Genomic DNA, 16,957 nt, shown 5'->3' on the forward strand with positions numbered 1-16,957 from the left:
TATATGATTGTGTATGTCTAATGATATTTCAATTTAGACATATGATATTTCAGTTCATGTAGTTGAAATATCATGTTATTTAGTATTTAGATAGAGTCATTTGGTGCAAAAGAACTGCAATTGTGTTCATTTACTTTGCACTTTTCTCTGTCAAAACAGCTGTTCTTGTATAAATTGTGCCTGGATAATTAACATGTTAACATGATATCATGCTTTGAACTCTATAGCATAGAATTATCAAGGTGCCCTCTTCATTTTAAATTGGTAATGCAACCAACTCTCTTAAAGACTGGAAATATACCTATCATAGTGCATTTCCCCTCTGCAATGTCTTTTTGGCACACACTGTGTGTATCTGTACTTACGTATATTTGCACAACCCATTGAAAACACAATACTTAGGGGTACTATGCCACGTGACCAAATGAAGTCAGATGATGAGAATAGCCTTGGAAAATAATTGAAGCATGCTGTGCTGGGAAATGAATTTTTATAGCACTTAGCTGATATGATGATTAAAGAATTATCAATATAATTAGTGTATATGGGGTTAAGCAAAAAATAATGTAAGAGTGAGCCCATTTATTTAACTGTCATGACAGAGTTATCATTTTACACCAGTCCTCTGTTGCCACCTAGAAAATATACTCCACAGAACACACCTTTTTCAGTTTGTTTTGTGAATAAAAAAAAGACATTTAGGTGGACTATGTTTGGTATTAAAAGCTAAGGACCTTAGACTCACGAAAGTAGGAGGCCCGAAAACATTTTTTAAGTTCAGTAAATTTGGAACATTCTGGTGAATATGGATATGGTATGATTTGAGATTCATGTGAAACCAAGATGCTGCTTTCTACCAGTTTATTTCCACACAATTACATCAAGGCATTTTCTATATTTTAGGTCCATATGGTATGACAAGCTCCAGCACCCTGGTGCAGCAGCAGCAGACCATGGATCCCACACCCCAGGGACAACCAGTGGAGGGAGGCCGCTGCTCCTGCTGTCCCTATGGCTACCACATAGACTTGGACTTTGTGCGCTACTGTGAGGATTCCCAGAGTGGCACCATGCTGAAACAACTGAAGAAGATCAAACGAGACAAGAAGCGTCTTCGCAAATCCATGGAGGTTCAGTTACAAGGCCAGCAGATAGAAACTGATTATGAGCCTCGTCAGGAAATGGTTGGATATGATTCTGGCACTAATAGATATTTGAATGATATAGACTCTTCAGTTGATACCACCCTGCATACAATTGATAAAGTAATAAAGCAGACATCTTACAGAACATACAGTGCAGGGGATAGCGATTTCAGCCCTAGTCCAACATCGCCTACAAAGTTTACATCCACCATGTACACAACAAACCGTGCCCTGGCAGGTTCAAACAGCTCCATTTCCTCCCAGACCACTGTCAACAGTGAAATGTCCGCTGTAAACGGGAGCCCTGGACCAGAGCGCTACACCACAGTCACAGCTCAGCTAGCTGCAGTACTGGCTGCTCATTTACCCAGACCTGACCCATCTGGAGAGGCAGTTCCAATCTATCATCAGTCCTTGATAGAGCTTCGCCAGCAGTTAGCCATAAGCTTGCAGAAAATGAGAGATCTTGAAGAACAAGTCAAGTCAGTCCCACTCCTTCAGACGAGAATGTCGGTGCTGAAAGAGGAGAAAAGATTGTTGGAACTGCAGCTGCTGGCCAAGCAAAGTAAACCTACCAGCACCTATAGCATTGGAGTTGGAGATTACAGGGTTGACGTAGAAGAACCGAGAGCACCAAGAAGACCAGACATGAGAAGTATTGGAGTAGGAAACAAGAGTGTCACTGAGCTGTACACTCTGCAGCCCCACCTACTTGAAAGTCAAACCTTGGAAAAAGAGATGCATACCCAGCGATTGATCCGTGAAAAGGAAACTAAGGTTGTTGTAGTTGGGCAAGAGCAGAGACCCACCAGCCCCTACAGCCCAATGATCAAGACCATGGAGAGAAAGCCTATAACCAGGAGTGTTGGAGTTGGGGACGGCAATGTCTTTGAGAAAGATCAAATGCAAATTCAAGAGAAGGAACTCCGAACAATTATCATTGATAAAGAAGCCAAAAAGCAGACCAGGAATGTTGGAATATCTGTGCGTGTTCCAATGAGAGATGTTGGTGTGCACTACCATTGTGAGGCAGAGAAGCCAAGCCAGAGGGATGTTGGTGTCAGTGTGGGAACCAGAGACACATTTACTTCCACCACAACTTATGAGACCTTCCGTGCAACTACCATACTCCAGAGCTTGTTCCAGTTGCAGCATATTAGTGCTCCAGAGATTCGCAACATCATCTCCACAATGCTCCATAGGGATGTGGCAAGCAAAAGCACCATGACAGACATAAGCTTCAAGTCTGGTGTAGACAAGGAAGTGCTCACTGACAAAGTTCACACAGTGGATGAAGCCAGCTCAAGTGATACCATTGATGTTGAAGTCAGACCCATAAAAGAATATAGGTCGGTCTATGTGGATGCAGAACCGAGCACTGCAAACAAGGCAACAGGGATAAATTTTATATCGAAGATGGACTTTGGTACCAACACAGTTACTGTACAAAAGAAAAATTCAGCTACTAGCACAACTCCAAAACTTAGCTTCCCTGCAGAGACTCAGACGATTTCAGTGCCATACATCTCCATGGGAACAGAAACAGACATGAAGATCTTCTTAGCAACAGAACAGATAAGAAATCAGTCCACCAACACAGATGTGCACTCTACAGTCACACAAGCAGTTGGCACTAGAGATGATGATAGCGATTTCTACTTGAGAAACTTTGGGACAAACACTGAAAAAGTACAGACTAGGTCCAAGGGTGTTGGTGACGGACGTGCTATGGTCCGTGAGAATACAGAGGGCCCAGTGGTGCAGCAGCAGCAGCAGGTAAAAGAGGTGGTTTCAAAGCAGCAGTCTTACCAACCACAGCAACAGCCTACGCCAAAATCTTCGCAAGACAGGGTGGTTACTGAAACCATCACAACATATACTTCCCAGGTACCAAGTGTGGTTCGGAGGGTCAAAAACACTCACTTAGACAAAGAAACACTTGAGACTCAGCGCAGGAGTTTACTGGGCTTAGATGATGCGGCAACACAACAGTTGCAGGATACAAGTCTCAGGGACTTGGTCTCATCTTCTGTAACCAGAAGTTACAAATCAAAGGCAACAGGAGGACAAGAAAAGTCCGATCATATGAGTGGATTACACATTGGAGAGTTGACCAAAGGAAAGAAGATGCCAGAAGACCAGACGGAAACATTTGAAGAATGGGTAGAGATCACTCCAGTATACCAAGAGAGGGTGATTGAAGCGCGCAGGAAGGGTGGAGAGATGACTTCCTCTACTTCAGAAAGGACCAGGGACTTCTCCTCATCCTCTTCCTCATCATCAGCAACAGGGATGACTGTTTCACTGGACTCCACTGATCTTGGCCCAAAGCAAGAAATAATTCCTCATCACACCATTTATGGTGGAAAACGCATTATAGATTCTTCGGTAGGTCAAGGCTACAAGCCTTCTGTAGCAACCTATACCTCTATGCGGAGTGCAAACCGCTCTCCATCACCAACTGAGACCTCCTACAGAATAACCGAAAGTCGAGAAAGATCTGGAGGAGGAACTGTGACAGGAACTGTGGAAGGTGGAGACGGTGGGGTAACTCATACCACAGAGACATATTTCATTTCTAAGAGAGGAAGTGGTGATGGAAAGACTGGCACATCAGGAGGAGGAGGAGGAGGAAGAACAAGTTCAAGAGTTGAGAAAGTAATCTCATCGTCTGGCCCCCTTGAGGACAGCAGTGCTGGTGATGGTTTCACAAAGAGAACAGAGTACAATGTGACGTCAAGTGGCCATGTTGGAGGTAGTGGAAGGATTGGTGCTGGTGGTGGCAGTGGTGGTGGTGGAGGCAGTGGTGGATATACCAGGAAAACAGAGAGGATTATCTCTTCCAGTACCAGCAGCGGTGGCAGTGGAGGAGTCAGCAGCTCTGTGTCTAGTAGCAGTGGCGGTGGTGGCAGCGGGATGGCAGGTTCTGGAAGCAGAAGTAATGAACGCACTGTCACCTCCACAGTGCACCATGATCTGCCTTCCAATAGGAAATCAAGAACAGAAAAACGTGTGACTGTGTCTTCAACAGGCCATAGTGGGGGTACTTCCAGAATGGGAGGAGGAGATGGCAGAACCTTTAAAACACAGAAAATTGTGATCAGCCCCACTGGTGAGATGAGTGAAGACATGGGATTCCAGTCACAGGTTTCAAATGCCGAGCAGCTCATGAGTGATTTCCACGGCCGCATAATGGGTAGTGCCATGCAGGGGATGACCAGTGGCACAGGTGGAGACAGGAATGTTACAACCACTGTGGAAGAATCCCCTGATGGTGTCACTACAATTAGAACAGAGAAGTCCAGTTACAGCAGTAATAGTAGTAGTAGTAGGATGGGTGGTGACGGTGGATTGAATATCACTGGCGGTGGCATAGGGAGAGAGCAGCATGCTATGTTGTCAGGGCTTATGGACAGTGGAATTTCAATGTCTGAAGGAACAGGGTTGCCAGCAGAAACCGTTTCAACAAAGACATTCTCATACTCTGGCACTGGTGGTTTACGAGAGGCCCTGAACATGTATAAAAACATACAAGATAATGAGCGTGAGAGCATGAGTGATGGCAGTGGCAGGGTGACATCATTCCAGTCCTCTTCTACCACAACTTCCAGCTCTCATGAGAGTCCCGTGAAGGAAGGTGTTACCAGGATCGCTGTTACCCATGCACCAGAGACGACAGGTGTCCGAGAGGTGAAGAGTGTTGTGGAGACTGACATTGATGCAGATATAACAACAGGTGAAACAACTACTACCAGTAGTAGCTCCTCTTCCACTTCAGCTAGCCGACAGACAAGTACCTCCTCCACCAATGGTGCAAATGGAACCATTAGGTCCATCATGAAGAAGTCTAGCTACAAGAGCTCCAAAGGGTCTAGCAAGAAAGGAATTTCATTCTCGGATGATGTCACTGGAGGGTAAGAAAAGTTGCACTGTAAATATTTTTTTAGTTTGTTTGTTTGTAGTTTGTAGATTTTGTGTAAAGAAATGGTAATGGATTTTTGGTATTGTATAAGATAGGAATCTATTTTTTCTTTTAAAAATGTACAAAGTATACATTTGTATTCCTGAAACGTGTAGCTTATTGTGCTTCAATATTTAGCTATGCAAGTAGCTCTGGTGAGGAGGAGTCTGAGCCTGAGAGTGACGAGAGTTTCGATGAAGGTTCCTATGATGGCCGCCACATGACTATAACATACACCTGTAAGGATGATGAGAAAATTGCTGATGGGGCTCCAGGAACGGGCATGTTTGACCAAAACATCAGAGAAACGTAGGTCATGGCTGGTGGTAAAGCTGGTGACAAAAATACATTCGTTTTTCATAACATGATGAGCAGTTTATCACTGTATGCCTGGAATACTGCAGTACAAGTGATCATATAAAAATCATCAGATTTTGTCAGGTACTTAAATAATCAATGATTTGGTTACCTATTTGGCCTAGTAAATTTTTTAATTTCTTTAATTTTATTATTGCAGCTATGAATTATCTGAAGAGATGCAGGCTTCCTGTGAGTTACTTTCGCGACATTTGGAGGACCCAAACACTATACCAACAGAGCAAGTGGTAAGACTTCATAGCAACTTACCTTTGCCATTTGTTTAATGAGAACATATGAAGCAATGGAAAACAGTACCTCTGTAAACAGTTTTTCTTATCTCAAGCAGCGAGAAGGTTCAGATTATTTTTTCACTGTATGATACACATGGAAAGCTGGAATTTTTTTCAGTACAGGTTGTGAAAGTGAAAATTTTTAGTCATTAATTTGATTCATTGGTATCATTTTTGATGGGCTCTCTGTATGCTGTGTATATCTTCTTCTAGACTGCTGCTGCAACCATTATTCAACAAGAATGGTTCAAAGCTGCTGGCCAGAAATTGTCCAGCCCGTACATGGTGGAAGATTTCCTCTCCTGCTTTAATGAATACTCCAAAGAACTTCTGGAAAGAATAGTGAATATGACAGATACTAATGTAAGTTGACCTGTTATGTTCTTTTTACTGTGTGTATTACTATGTTTTGTTGCTGTGATGGCTAGGTTATTTTGAATCTGTAAAAACAGATATGTTATAATGGTACTTATTATTTGTCTTAAAGAATTCAGAGTGGTAATTGCTGGGTTTGATATTGATATAAAGAATCAACAAGTCCGCAGAGAAAAATGGCTTTGACAAAGACACAAATGACTAGTATGTGATTCTATGTAAAAGTACTCTATATTCTGCAGCTTATGACCATGCTTTTGGTTGATTTTGTTGTCATTTGATTTATAAAAAAAAATTTACTATTTATAGGGTAACACTGCCCTCCACTACTCTGTTTCACATTGTAATTGGGATGTGGTCAGCTTGTTGCTGGACACTGGACTTTGTGAAGTAGACAAACCTAACCGAGCTGGGTACACTGCCATCATGCTTGCCTCTCTAGCAGATGTACAGACTGAAGAACAGAAAGATGTAGTGAAACAACTTTTTGATGCTGGCGATGTCAATTCCAGAGCCTCACAGGTAGGATGAAGAGGGTTACTAAGGCATTGAGGCTCTTTTTATTATTTTACAGGCTTTGTTTCATTTTACTTATCTAGGGATGCTTATTTTGCTGTTATTTTGTCATGTATTGGTAATATATTCTAAAAAACCTGCTATAAAAGAAATTTGTAAAATATGTTAAAACCTCAGAAGAAATATGTCTTATAACCTTTTCAAACACTTCTGTTGAAGAGCAACATACACCAAAAGAATAAAACATAACTTTTGCCTAAAAGATATCTATGAACGCCTCTGATCCTTTCCCTTCCATTTTGTAACATGAACTGTTATATTGCTAGGCTGGCCAGACTGCCTTGATGCTTGCTGTGAGTCACGGGCGTTTGGAAATGGTGCGTCTGCTGGCTGAGGCTGGTGCTGATGTAAATGCTCAAGATGAAGATGGCTCCACTGCCCTTATGTGTGCTAGCGAACATGGCCACTCTGAGATCGTACGGTTGCTGTTATCCATGGCAGAATGTGATGCTTCTCTTGCTGATAATGTAAGTAATCAGAAACTATTTTTGTGATAGTATACTATAAATGTTGTATATTTGCGCTTTAATAAACTGGTTTTAAGGGCATGTCTTTATTAACCAAATGGATATTGGAAATGCCAAACATGGGTGATTTGACATTACTTAAATAGTGTTTTCCTCACATAACAAAACCAGGTTATTACAGTGCTTAGTGTGTAGGGATTGTTGTGTTTATCTGTTATTAGTTTTAAACTGAATGTCCCTATACCTTTATTTTTGTAACGGTTTAACTTTGGTTGAATTGTACATTTCCTCCTTGTAATCTGTCTCATTAAGTTAAGAAGATGTCAGTATGTTTTAAATAATTTACAGTACATCTTTTTGTCTCTGTGACCTGAAATATTTTACCTGTTTGATGACTTTTCCCTTCAAGTAATACTCTGTTGCAATTTTGTAATTTTTTTAAGTATTTTATTTCTTGAAAATTAAACATCATTGGCTTTAACTCTTAAGGATGCTTTGAAAAAGGTTATCAGATCAGTATTTTATAATTGGGAATTGTTCTTTTTTTATTATTGTTAAATTAATACAATAATTCTCACATCTGCTGCTTTTAATAATAAAGCTGAAGTATTTGATTTTTTAATTGTAACAAGATTTATTGGGGTTGTAACCTAGAATCATGAAGCAATCCTTCAAATAAATTCAGCTTGGCCTACTTTGACACCATATGTGACCATTTATTTCAGTATATTTGTCAATATATTTGTCAGTTAACACAAAATTTGTGCAAGGTACTTTGCATGCATTGCACATCATCTTTACAACTGATCTGCCAGCTTTGAAAAAAATTAATAGTTTATTGGATTGATAACCTTTTCCTCAAAGTCCCTTTGTCTTTGCTACTCTAACTGGTATAAATTATCTAATATACATTCATTTCATTTTATGTTTTGCTTTGTTCCTCTGTTTTTTTTTCTGCTGTGTACCGTGCATGTGGTGTCTTTCTTTTCAGGATGGAAGTACAGCTCTTTCCATAGCAATGGAGGCTGGCCACAAGGACATTGGGATTTTGCTTTATGCTAGACAAAACATCAAAAGCTCACCAGTAAGGGGCCTAAGCTTTTTCCTCTCATTGTTGCTGTGCTGGGTTTCATTCATTGTATATTGGTATAACTAACAAGTAGAAAAAGTAGCATTAATTTCAGTGAATTACTTTAACAGTATTGAGAATAGTGGTTCATTTTGGTCACTTTTGCTAATTGGACTTTTTTCCAAATGTAAAGAAAATAATACTAAAAAATTTTGGTTTATGGAATATTATTGTATTATATTGAATAACATAGGGTATTATAATGGTAATAAGTTGGCTTCATCACATAACTGTAGAATTTGTCAATTATATATTTTGATGGAAAGGTAAAAAAGATGAACCAGAATTATCAACAGGTATATGCCCAAATTTACAGACACTTAATTATGGCAGGCAGGCAAAAAGCATACCAGTCATTACATTTTTGTCAGTCTTTGAATTCCCCTGAAACTTCTTTCTTTTTAAGCAATAACTTGCCTTACTCGTGTAGAGAGTTCTGTAGAGATTTAGAAACTGTAATTTGAAAGGCATTACTTCCTAAAGAAAAAAAATGCTGGTTCATCCTTCATTTCTGATGTAATATTAATAAAGTTTCAGGGACAGGTAACTTGTTCAGGTGGATGTGTAGAAGTAGCAGTAGCAGCACAACCACCCTAAGGCACCATTAAAGAGTGTATGTGCAGTATACATACCATCGTAGTAAAGATCCACCTTTTTATGACCTAAAAAGCACTAAAATGTGGATTCATCACAGATGGTCTTAAAGACTGCACAAATTGATTAATTGTTTGCATTTAAACTCACCATTACAGGAAGTGCGTAGGAGAGTGACCACCTTCGGCACGTCATATCAACGCAAATACTAAATGACTGGTAATGATTAACATCGTAATAAATTGACTTATAAACGTTATGTGGCAGCCAAACACCTGCTCTGCTCTTTTCCTTAGTTATAAATCATTTTGCTGAAGATAACTAAAAAGAAACATTTCAGTTTGTAATATATATACATGTAAGCAAAGCTAAGCTCTTTTGCAATTTACATTTATTAACACAATTCAGTCCCTTAAAATGCTTCTTTTTTTTTTTTTAACTCTGGAACAAGAGCAGCATCAGTTGGAAGGGTTTTTCTAAAAAGGAATATTTGGAGCTTGGTAACAGCAAATCATCACCATCATATGCTTCAGTTTGGCTGCCATATAGAACATTGGTACTATCCCATCAACCTGCAAATATATATATTCTCTTGAAATATAGCATGGAGAATCTGAACTATTGCTTGCACATAGCTCTAACAATGGCTTCTACTTATTAATATTTTATCAGGGCTTGGCACGTTCCCATAAGGAGGGAAGCATGGCCTCTCGCCTCCCTGTAAGGTAATTTCAGTAACAGTCAGTAATCATCAGCATTGTCATTAACATTTTGCCTGATGTTAGTGTGGCACTTGTAGCAATTGCTATTAGAAGAACATGTTCTTTAAAGGTGCCAAGGGATATTTTATATATCCTACAAAATAACTTTTTAACAAACCTTGAGAACAGTACTAATTTATTATAGACATATTTGATGATTTGTGATGCTGAAAATTAAAAAAAATAGCAAAAATTGGCCTTTTATTTGTAATGGGGGAAGCACACAGGCATAATGTTAATAGAGCATTTGTTTAAAGGCACAAAGAACTGATTATGTATTTAAATGAAAGATATTTGTTATTGTTGAACATTATACGACTCGAATAGGTAATGTTTAACATTAAGATTGGATTGTTAAAAAGTCATTAAAATTCTAGGATTCCAAGAGATTTATTTGGACCATATGGAATTCAAAAATTTGTTTTGATGCACTAAATGAATGAAGAGACTCATATGAACAAAATATTTTCCCCTAAGCCCCCCTCACCTTGTGCCTTTAAACATTTCATGTAACTTGTTTTAATTTTTTATGCGTTTTTGCTTATACATTGTAAGAAACTGATAGTTTGACTCTCACAAGAATAACAGCACTACAACATCACACGAACAAAACTGTTAGTGCCACTCATTTCACTGCAAGCAGTAGGCATGAAAATATGTCCCATATTCAAACCCATTTCCTTGAAAATTTGTTCTGTGTGCCTCTGCATCAAATGTTTCTTTGAATATATTGACACACAAAATCAACAAAACATTTTTGTAGGCTAAGCAATTTGGGCTCAGTATTTTGTGTTAATCAATGACACCAGAACTGGCATCTAACCTTGGTCTTGTCAGAAACTGTAAACGCATGTTTACAGTGCTGTATTTTTAATCTTGTATATTTATGTATGTTACAGTGAAATTTTGCATTGTGATGGATGTGGTTTTGAGTCCTACCAAAATAAATTTAATGCATTGCATGGGTATTTTTTAGAAATTGACAAATTATAAAGATTTTAAAATAATTACACCTTTCCCCGTCTTTAAATTTTAATTGTAGAATTGCCCATAATTAAATGCCCCTATAACCTGCATGTTTTATGGACACCATTTGGTTTTCTAATAGACTTGATACATCCTAGGTGATAAACCATTAGAAACATCATTTACACATCTGGCTAATACATGTTTTTCCTGTTTTTTATTTCAGCTTGAGTAAAAAATGAATATGTCTGGTGCGAGTTGAAGTACATGATTACGTGGTGACGACCAGATATGCAGCTCCTCCCACAGCTTCTGCCATGGATATTGCGAAGGAAAATGAAACATGAGGGGTGATGTAGAGAAGATTCATAACCAGAACCATGTGTACCAGCACACACTGCTGTTTAACTTGCAGTAGCATTTATGCCTTGTCTAAACAACGTTATTGTATTGTGAATATGTTATATATTCCTACTGGTCATATTACTGCAACTTGGAAGATAATATTAACTGAATATTGTGATATGTAAGACACAGGGTTTGCCAAAATTAGTTCTGTAGAAAAAATAAGCATTTTAAATACTGCCAATCTGCAGCCATCAAACAGCAGGACATTATGAACTTTTTATACGTGAAGAGATGAATACAAACAAATGTATTGTTCATAGTCTTTTTATTTTCAATACTGTGCTAGTTTTCGACTGCATAAGATGTGCTTTTTACCAGACACATTGTAACAGTAAGCTGCCATAAATATTTAACATTTGAGAAAATTATTAAGAAAACTTCCACAAAAAGTATTAACATATTTACACACTCTCTCTCTCTCTATATATATATAGCAATAACGATCATGAATTATTTATTCATATAAATTTTGTGAGGTGCCGGTTGTTTGTACTTTATTATGGTATTATGCAATATAGTCTGCTGCCGACGTAGTGGTGTCTTCAATACTAAATGGTGCAGTTAAGATGGCCTTGTATTTTAATAATTCTATTTTCAGATATATTTCTTTGAAACATATACTAGACAGTTAATCCTAATATGTGCAAACTCCACTTGAGCATCTGCCTTTTGCAAAGGTTACAATGAAGTGCCTGGAGGAAAAGCAAAATTTGTATGTTTTTAATATGTAACATATATATGTATGTGATTTGAAATATGATCATAATATACTATATTCATTATGCAACAATTACTTTGGGGGTATTTATACCATTGGGTGTGAATAAATAATACCTTGTGAAACTGAATCCAAGGTTTTTTGATACTATCTGCCTTAGGAATATTTCACTTGGTTCATAAAGTCAGTTGGTTCATAAAGTTTCAAAATACATAGTGCCAGTCTCTTGAAGGGAAGGTTAATTAACCTGATGACTGGAATTTAAAATGTTACCAATGGCTATAATTGTTATTCTGTAACTGATTTTAGAAAATCAAACCATTTTAAAGTAATATTTCACTAACACTGCTGTAACAAAGATAACATGGTTTTGAAGAAATCTGCATGTAAGACATATTTAAGAATTTCATCCATTATTCCATGTGTATTTATTCATACTATCATCGGTTAAATATTGTGCTTACACATTGCAGCACATTGTATTTGCCTTCATATTACATGTTGTCAGACCACACAATAGGAATTGTTTGCCCTTGGGTGACACAATTATAATGAACCTTCGTAAACACGATAAATTGTATTTTCCCATCTTGTAGGAGAAGATTTAAACTTAGATGTAGACAAATTTGGGATGCACTTGTTGTGGAACTGTGATGGTATGGAACACTTTTGCAATACTGTGCTAGACATAGAGGTGATAGGGGTTTGTATATTTAGATTTAATCAGATGTGCTAATGCAGCTGGATAAGAAATATGAAATAGGCTACAATGATCCTTATTGATTATTTAGGAACTTTGTATGGATGTATGCTATATATCTATTAATAATAATAATGCTTCCAATATTAAATGTCTTGTAGTGACTTGTGAATATTTTTCTCTAGTGATTGTAGTTGCCTTCTAATTACAGCAGGACAAATAAATGTCAACATTTTCAGTGAAAGATGACACATACTATATAATTTAAATGCGTAGAAAAACATTAGTTTGGATGCCAGAATCGTTTAAAGACAAGTGGAATAACCTGAGAGAAAGCCAAGTTGCATCGGTCAGATCTGGCTGAAAATAAACTGGGACACTGCCTTCTAAAATTAAGAATGGCTAATGCCATTGAGTTTAGATTCCTCAGTCAACCACTTCAGTCAAAACTCGTTTACTTTTGAGATTTGAAGAGAATTGAGGTGGAAACTTGCACAATAAGAAGTGTGCTGTGAGGTCCAGGCGAGCAGAGTCTTCTCTAACGCACTCGATTGTTAGTTGTTTGCAATGTACGCCAAGTTAATAGTATACTCGACTAGCCCGTAGATGTAACATAAACACCCTATGTTAGAACAGAGAGAGAGAGAGAGAGACTTGTAAACGCCAGTGGTGTGTTCCGAGAGGCAGAAATGCCTCATAGGTTTGGTCGAATCCACACGTAGACATAGCCACTTCACATTTCAACTGAGTCTTTTTTTAGGATCACGTCATGCTACTTTAAAAAAACCCAGTTTATAACATTGCTCAAAAAGTCAAATAAGAAGGATTACTGCCGTAGTGAAAGTCAACCCTAAGTCTACTTGCTTTAGCACGCGTTAATCTTTGGTAAACACAGTGTGGGCCTTTAGGCGTGGTCTGGTGACTTCGCATAGGAGTGGTCCCCTCCCACCTGTTGCAGTGTTAAGAAACTGCTCGGCTGTTCTAACAACCAGATGAAGATTTTATTATTGGGTGGAGAATTCCCGCCTCTACATATCTTTCTCTGTAATATTTGCTTTTTTTGTAATGACTCGCAGGGCTTATGAGACAATGCATACGTATTTGCTTCAGCAAAAACGATAAACGCATATAGTATAATAATGTGAAAAAACGGATATTTTTGTTTTTGTGTAAAATGCTCAATTCTGAATTACGTCGAAAGTGTTTCTTAAATTGCTGAACATGTAGAACAGAACTTTATATGGCACATCATTCTCTCTAAAATGTTCATTGTAAATAAGTTGACGTTGTAACACGTCAATTTAGCAAATGCGCATATAACCTTTTATGAAACATACTCACTTATATCACACTAAGATAGGTCTCTCCTGATACAAAACGTTTTGATTCTTGCCCAGTTAGAAGAAGTAACGAACCCATAGGTGGCAATCCGCAGCACAGCTGATGGCGAATTACACTCAGCTATGCCAACATCTTGCCTTGTGTGGATTCATGTTTCTGGACATGCTGCCATGCTTCTGGATATGATCTTCGTTTAGCCTGTAAATGCTCCTTTGTCAAAGATTTGAGACTTGTACTAATTATGTTAGTATATACTGCCTTAAGACGGTTTTGAGACTGCCTTTTAATCGACAATATTTCACTTAATTTTCAATGAAATTTAAATCGGTTAAGATTATGAAATTGGTCTTAACGCATTTGATGATTGCCAACAGTTTGGAAAGTAAGAAATAAAAATAAGAAAAAATAAGAAAATGAATGGCAATAATGTGATTTAAAGGCAGAAAATAATTATCGTTTTCCTTCGTACTCCACTTCGAAGATGCGTGAATTATCCCTTTCTTACCTAACTCCAAGAATTTTCCCTTTCTTACCTAACTCCAAATAACTCTTCAAGCGTGTCCCAGAAAAGGACTTATTTCAATGAACCACTCACATGCTTTTGTTATTTTCAAAATTTTCATTAAAATATTTCGCGTTAGTGATGAAAGTGAACTTGTGTATCATTAGTGGTAACGTTTAGATTTTCTGCCATCACTATTTCAACCTAACCTACGCAGAAAAAATGTTACGCTAATTATCAATGCATGTTAAGTAAAGTATATACCCACAATAGTTTAAGCTTCCCGTTTCTTCTGCTGACCACTTATTGTTAATTAACTCCTCACCTATCTCATAACAGGTACCAAACCGCGACAGTTTCACCCTAGCCAAGTCGTTCAATATACTCACAAGAGAGAAAGTCGTGTTTGCCTGCACCCAGCTTATTCTGGGATGTTTACTTCGCTTTCATCTTCATATTTGCCAATGGAAAGCTTCTTAAGTCCTGTTTGCTCCATTAGCTTGGGACGCTAAAATGATGCCTTCCTTTTATGTATTTAGCCTTCGTGTGTTTCCCAACATCTCGACTTTTCCCGCCAATTGTATATTGCGTTCGTATTTAATCTCGTCCTCCAGTCGTCTGCCTTGTTGGGGTTGATGCAAGGCCGCTTCTCATCTATCAATGTTTTGCCTTGCAAGTTCAAAGCTTATGCCTACCAAAACTCTTTTTTTTTACTTAAATTATCGCAATTAATTACATATGATAATTGAAAATAATTTTTATAAAAAAAAAAAAAAAAAAACTTTTTAGAAATTCTATTAATGTATTTCAAATGTAGGGTCACACACCGTTAAGAGATAAAAATATTCAAGATACCCAACCCTTTAACCCTCACGAATCTAAGGGGCGTAACAATAATACAGGTGAACTGAAAAATTGGTATAGAGAATTTTGTCTTGTTATTCAATTTTTCTGTCGACTACTGTTTTAGATGAAAACAAAAATATGTAAAAGAAAACTAAAAAGAGGATTTTATGACACAAATTATCATACACTATTATACGAAATTCAATCCCCAAAAATAATTTATTACACCTAAGTCATATTTTACACTTTATAGCAAAAACCGGTTAGGAACAAACAACCTTAGTAGTTGAAATAGTACACGTATCAAGGCAATATATTTGCAAATCGGGTGACTTATTCCGATTTACTAGCTGGCATGTTGGTTCATCTTTGAACTATAACCTGTCATGGAATATTATGTAATGCATGGAAACATATAAAGAAGAAAAATTCTAATTTGGTCGAGCAGTTTCTTTCGTTATTATTCAAACGGAGAGGTTTAGTGGCTCTGACCTAAGACAATTACCTTGGCAAAAACGAAACTGAAATCAAGAGAAATGGAAGAAGATCACTCTTCTTTCTTTTTCTCACAACTTCAAGGTATCTCTCCCTCCCTCGCTCTCCCCCTCCCCCTCTCCCCTCTCTCTCTCTTAACCTCTAGTAAGAATACGATCCTAGAGTGCAGCTTCATAAAACAGACAAGCAAATTGAGATCTTATTTCTAGGTGTGTAAAAAGCATGTCCTCTTTCCCACATATTAGTTTTGCAATATGGTGCTGCATCTCAGGTTACAAGCATCACAAAGAAATTACCTTATACACCGACGTTACTTAAATATTAACTACGTACCAAAACAGGCAGATACTCACCTAGTTCAATACATAAAATACAACCCTACGGGAAGGCCCGTGTGGTCCACCGGAATTAACATGCGCCACAGTTCTTCTGTCTAACATTAAAGTGGGAACAATGAACAGTGCCTATATTTAAAATGATCACAAAGGACTTCCATGTTAATGCCTGCCAAAACTACTAGGTAAGCAGTGCATTTTAAAAAAACTCACCGACTTTTCTCTTCCAGCTGATCCACTTCAGTATGGTCTCGCTCTGGTTACATCGGTGGCACGAAACGATATGACGTCGTTTCTTTCAGAGTTAATCGAAGCTCTTAATGACCGAAAATAAAAATATATAACACTATATTAACTAATGATACACAATTCTTCGCCATACAATAGACCCCTCACTTGTGCATGACCGCGTTAAAAATCGCTGAATAAACGCGAAGCTGCCGGGTAAGACTGGAGAGGACGCTTTTGATCCCCTTCCCCTTTGTGAAAACGATGAACTAAATTTGCGGTGCAAGCCGCCTCTTTATACATCACTTTCGAATACATATTTCAATATTTAACCAGTATTGAACGTGCATAATGAGGGCTTTTAGCGTCTAGTTACCGTTGATATGTACACAAGCCAAAGTTGGCTAAATCCTTTTTCAATGTAGAAAACAATAGCATCGTTTAACCAGGGTCGGTCGTAGGGCATAGAGTATACACAGTCTTAGACTTACACAGACATTAACACACAGACGCGCATACTCAATGAAACTTACATACACACCAACAGACGTGCAATGTTGCCGACATTGCAGATTTCAAGATTTGCAGATCTGTTGTTGAACGTTGTATTAACAAAATCTATCTAAAAAAGCACGGAATATGTGTAAATAATGTGTAAAAGTGTATTCTGTTTGATAGGGTCTCAAACGCAAAGTCGCACACAGGGTTGTAATAATGTTTTTTCTTTTATTATTATTATTATTATTATTATTATTATTAC

The 16,957-nt window shown here is 37.8% G+C and overlaps 1 protein-coding gene across 15 annotated transcripts in view; it reads left to right on the forward strand.

Moving 5' to 3' along the window:
* Nucleotides 1-12,601, forward strand: part of LOC106160634 (uncharacterized) — a 30,498-nt gene extending 17,897 nt beyond the window's left edge. For 6 of the 15 annotated variants that reach the window (XM_087002449.1, XM_087002452.1, XM_087002450.1 and 3 more), the window contains 9 exons: nt 904-5,059; nt 5,245-5,415; nt 5,624-5,711; nt 5,970-6,119; nt 6,441-6,653; nt 6,974-7,174; nt 8,166-8,258; nt 9,570-9,622; nt 10,851-12,601. In XM_087002449.1, the coding sequence (XP_086858575.1) occupies nt 904-5,059; nt 5,245-5,415; nt 5,624-5,711; nt 5,970-6,119; nt 6,441-6,653; nt 6,974-7,174; nt 8,166-8,258; nt 9,570-9,622; nt 10,851-10,866 (5,141 nt within the window). In that variant the 3' untranslated portion in view covers nt 10,867-12,601. Of the gene's footprint in view, nt 1-903; nt 5,060-5,244; nt 5,416-5,623; nt 5,712-5,969; nt 6,120-6,440; nt 6,654-6,973; nt 7,175-8,165; nt 8,259-9,055; nt 9,117-9,569; nt 9,623-10,850 lie in introns of all 15 variants that reach the window. The other 9 variants (XR_015332177.1, XR_015332178.1, XR_015332179.1 and 6 more) reach the window with 9 other exon arrangements.
* The last annotated feature ends 4,356 nt before the right edge of the window (nt 12,602-16,957 follow it).

Source organism: Lingula anatina, chromosome 1, assembly GCF_051362555.1.
Source record: "Lingula anatina isolate TDL-2025a chromosome 1, LinAna3.0, whole genome shotgun sequence".
NCBI lineage: Eukaryota > Metazoa > Brachiopoda > Lingulata > Lingulida > Lingulidae > Lingula > Lingula anatina.